The sequence below is a fragment of the Octodon degus genome, unplaced genomic scaffold (assembly GCF_000260255.1).
Source record: "Octodon degus isolate 3935 unplaced genomic scaffold, OctDeg1.0 scaffold00016, whole genome shotgun sequence".
In the NCBI taxonomy this organism is placed as follows: domain Eukaryota; kingdom Metazoa; phylum Chordata; class Mammalia; order Rodentia; family Octodontidae; genus Octodon; species Octodon degus.
Window position 1 is genome coordinate 24,476,544 of NW_004524592.1, and position 4,820 is coordinate 24,481,363.

The 4,820-nt window shown below is 41.5% G+C and overlaps 1 protein-coding gene across 5 annotated transcripts in view; it reads left to right on the forward strand.

Moving 5' to 3' along the window:
* The window catches only part of Tbck (TBC1 domain containing kinase), a 214,982-nt gene that overhangs the window by 91,304 nt on the left and 118,858 nt on the right, over window positions 1–4,820 (forward strand). For 3 of the 5 annotated variants that reach the window (XM_023710021.1, XM_023710017.1, XM_004626700.3), the window contains 2 exons: window positions 2,559–2,608; window positions 2,786–2,915. In XM_023710021.1, the coding sequence (XP_023565789.1) occupies window positions 2,559–2,608; window positions 2,786–2,915 (180 nt within the window). The remainder of the gene's footprint in view (window positions 1–2,558; window positions 2,609–2,785; window positions 2,916–4,820) is intronic. The other 2 variants (XM_023710019.1, XM_023710020.1) reach the window with 2 other exon arrangements.

Genomic DNA, 4,820 nt, shown 5'->3' on the forward strand with positions numbered 1-4,820 from the left:
GATCTATTTCTTTCCTGAATTGCTCATTCAGGGAATCCGTCATTTTTCTAACCTCCTCTATTTTTTTATCAATATCTTCTTTAGAAGCAGTTAGAAATTCTTCTACTGTTGTGCTTTTTTCAGATTGGGTTTCCTGCCTATGTTTCTGTAGTTGCTTCTTTACTTCATCTGCTACGAGTTCTGAGATTTCTTTTTTTATTTCAGAAAAGAAGTATGCTCTGATTTCCTCTATATCTTTCTGCTGTTGCTTATTTACTATCGATGCTCTTAATTCATGCATTTGAGCTGAGCTAGTGCCCTGCACTTGTTCTGGGTGGGCGATGGGTTTTCTTCCATATGTTTCTGAATTTGATTCTTTAGTTCAGATGTTATTAATTCAAGGATTTCTTTTCTCATTTCCAATCTGACGTCTTCTATATCTTTCTTCAGCTGTTTCTTTATTTCAGAAGCTGCTGATTCATTGTTTTCAGCTGTGTGATTTGATTTCCAATTTTTTCTGTGTTAGTGTCCTCTGTAGTTGTTACAGGTGGGCTTGGGTTCTGAGGTTGCATTTTGTTCCTTCTCGTCATTTTGTGTAGCACTGTCTTCTGACCTTTGTTGTAGATCTTTGCTGTAGTTATTTCCTTCGCACGTACTGAAGTTCAGGTGCAGCTCTACAAAGTTTGGACTTATCCAGTTGCGTCTGGCTTGGGTCTGGCTGCTGTGCTCAATCCTTCCCGCTGCTGGCCTTAAGGATGAACCTGTTGTGCCCCTGTGGTGAGATGTTTTGCTCCTGGACTAGCTGGTTGGATCTATTCTCTACACTCTCCCCTGCAGGGATTGCAGCTGCAGGATTACACCTCAGGCGTGTATGCTAGGCCTGAGCTGTGCCTGGAGGGGGCAAGGTGAAGTAGGAGGAAGAGGAAGCTCTCTGTACACACTCAGGGGACCTGGCCAGGACTGGGTCTGGGCCCTCCCGGACGGGGCAAAAATTCCTACTGGGCGGGCGGGGTGGGGGAGGCACTGCGGAGTGGTGGGGGGTGGCCCAAGGGGCTGGGAGAGGGTCCCGCCCACTCTGCGCCTGGGCTGGGACTGGTCCCGCTGGCGCAGGGTAGCAGGAAGCTCTCCACACACTCACCGGACCTGGGCTAGGTCTGGGTCTGGGGGCTCCTAGAACTGGGCAGAAAATCCTGTTCGGCGGGTGGGGTGGGGGAGGCACTGCGGAGTGGTGGGGGGCGGCCCACTCTGCGCCTGGGCTGGGACTGGTCCCGCCGCTGGTGCAGGGTCGCAGGAAGCTCTCCGCACACTCACCGGACCTGGGCTAGGACTGGGTGTCAGAGAGTTCTTTTTTTATTTCAGAAATTGATTCTGCTCTAAGTTCTTTTATACCTTTCTGCTGTTGTTTCTTTACTTCCAATGCTATTAATTCATACATTTCAGCTGAGCTAGTGTCCTCTGCACTTTTTCTGGGTCAGCTCAAGACCCAAGATTGCATTTTGGTCCTTCTCTTTGTCATTTCATTTAGCACTGACCTCTGACTTTTGGTGTAGAGCTTTGGTGCAGTTATAACCTTAGCACCTACTGAAATTCAGGTGCAGATCTATTAAGTTTGAGTTTATCCAGTTAGGCCTGGCTTGGGTCTACCTGTTGTGTTCAGCTCCTTCCTGCTGCAGCCCTTGGAAGTGAACCAGTTGTGCCCCTCTGGCACAACTGTGAACCTGTGGTGCCCCTCTGTTGTGCCCCTTGCCCAGCGGGCACTGCGGATCACAGAAGGTTTCCCACACACTAGCCGGACCTGGGCTTGGGCTCCATCTGGGAGTCCTGAGAGCACTTCAGTAGTTCTCACTCAGTGGACTTGGGGGCATGGGCTCCAGAGGGGTAGAGGCGTCCCAAAGGCACAGTAGAGGGTCTCACTCATACGCCGTGCCTGGGTGTTGGTCCAGAGAAGTCCTACAGGCACAGAGAAGCCAGAAGGTCTCCCACACACTCGCTGGGCCTGGGCTGGCTGGATCTTTTTATTTTATTTTTTATTAATTTCATTGAGAAACAATTAACAGTGAGCCAGTTTCAAAAGAGGTTAGTAGGACAGTTACAATAATTGATACATTGCATATTGTTGTCTTTGTAGTATTTATTCATAGTGCAAGATACAGACATGATATCCTGTCCAAACACTATTAGTACAAATCTTTCTTCTCATTGAATTAAGAGAAAGTAGCTGTTTATCTGTCCTGTTTTGTATATACAGATGCAAAATGGTCCTTCATTTATATCCTATTTTTTTTGTTTAGTTTTGTCAGAGATGGGTATTCCATTGCCATTTAAATATTGTAGGTGCATGAATTCAGCAAAATAATTCAATATAGTCCAGTAGTCCATAATAGTAGTGGGTTATCCGCAGGACTGGGAATGTCAGAAGATTTTAAAATTGCTTAGAGTTTGCCATAGTTCGCTATACACATTTGTAACTAATACAAGATAAAAACTAAATTTCAGATTCTGCTTTATACTTGTCTTGGTACAGTTAAGAGTTGCAGCCTAAGATGGCCATTCATAAATTTTTTCTTTTAAATTCACAGAGATTAAAAGATGTTGGTGGAGAAGCATTTTATCCATTGCTTGAAGATGAGTGAGTATATACAGTCTCATTTTCCATTTATTTTTCTTTTCTGTTTATATTGGATTGGTAAGTAGTTCGTATGCTTTCTACAGAGTGCTTTTTAAATAGAACATTTGGAAGTGGTGTTGCAGTTTATTAGAATTTTGTTCTTTTTGTTAGTATTGTTGCTTTTGTTCCCCTTTGCAGCCAGTCTAATTTACCTCATTCAAACAGCAGTAATGAGTTGTCTGCAGCTGCAACGCTCCCTTTGATCATCAGAGAGAGGGACACTGAGTATCAGCTCAACAGGATCATTCTTTTTGACCGGCTGCTCAAGGTAGGGATCTCACAGCCCAGGGCTCTTAAGAGCCCCTATGCTAACAAAAATTTTATACTGTTCATTCTTAGGGACTGTTGATGTCATTAGAAGACTAATCCCTGTTATTGAACTTTGCAGATTAACTTTGTTTTGTTAGAAAATTGATACAAGGGGCCAGGGAGATAGCTCAGTAGAATAAGTGCCTGCCTAGCAAGCACAGGAACCTGAGTTCAATCCCCCATTCCACAAATAATAAGTAAATAAATAAATAAAATTGATACAAGTTCATAGTAATTAAAGGCAAAAGCAAGATACGAGAATATATTAGAAAAAGAATTAATATTTTTAAATAGATTTAAAAGCTAATAGGAAGGGCTGGATAGATAGCTCGGTGGTATAAGCACCTGCCTGGCAAGCACAAAGACCTGGCCAGAATAAATCCCCGGTACCACATGCTGTGCTGGCCCTGAAACCCTGGCATTGCTGTGCCAGCCACCGAAACCGGGTGTGGTGGCAGCATACACATGTAATTCTACATCTGGGGAGGCTGAGACAGGAGGATCACTACAAGTCTGAGCTGCATAGTGAGACTCTGTACCAAACAAACAAATATTTTTTTAAAAAGACTAAAGGAAAAAAGATCAATGTTGATATGGTAAAATAATAATGAATAAACTTCATAATATAAATACAAGTGGGAAATATTATGTTGTGGCATATACTTTTATACTCATTGTACATTCCTTTATACCTAATGTATCAATTTTATAACAAAAGAAAGTTAATCTGAAAAGATTGGTAGCAAGGATTAGTCTTCTCATGACATCAGGCTCTCAAGTTACTTAGAACTTGTATCACGAAAGAATGTTAACCTTTATCATAAGTTTCCAGCATAAATTGACATGATCACATTTTTGTCCTTTGCAGTTCCTGTATGCTGTATCCCTTTTATTGATTAATGCATTTTGAGCCATCCTTAAATTCCTAACATGAATCCTACTAGGTCATGGAGAAACTTTGTAATTTGCTGTAGGACTTGGTTTGCCTATATTTTGCTGAAGTTTGTTGCATCTTTGTGTTTTTCCATTTTATTTCAGGTATATGGATTTGTAGATTTATCTTTTTGTTGTACCTTGTCTGGTTTTGGTCTCAGGGTAATGGTGTCTATAAAATCTGTTTGTAAGATTTCTTTTCTTCATTTTCTTTAGAATAATGTTGAGTGTTGGTATCCACTCATGGAAAATGAAGTGTTGGTACTGGTCCCTTAAATGTTTGGTGGAATTCAATCATCTGATCTTGAACTTTTTTTTTCCCTTTTTTTGTATTTTAGGGAAGGGTCTGCAGGTTGTTCAGGGTCTCACTACTAGATTGGACTCATAGAGATCTACCTGTTTACAGCCTCCCAAGAGCTGGGATTACAGGCGCGCACCATCATACCCAGTCTGAATTGCCATCTCAGTGTGCCCTGGGGTCAGGGCCAGCACGACAGGCCTAGGAATCAAACCGTCAGCCCCTGCACCTGTTTGTAGGCACTTTAATCCATTGGACTATTTGGCTGGCCCTGATCTTGAACTTTTAGTATTGATGGGGGACTTTTTTATTATTAATTCAAACTTATTAACTTGTTATTGGTCTGTTGAAGTTTTCTGTTGTTTCATGTTACAATCTTAGAAATGGTATGTATCCAGGAATGTATTCATTTCTTGTAGGCTCTCAAATTTTTTGGAATATATGTGTTCCACAATACTTTCTGCTTGTCTTTTGTATTTCTGTGGTGTCAGCTATCATGTCTAGATTTTCCTCTGCGATTTCGAGTCTTTTTTTTCTTAGTGTAGTGAAGGATTCATCAATTTTATTTAAAAACTAACTTCCGATTTCATTGATTTCTTTTTTATTTATTATTTATTTATTTTTTTTTAATTT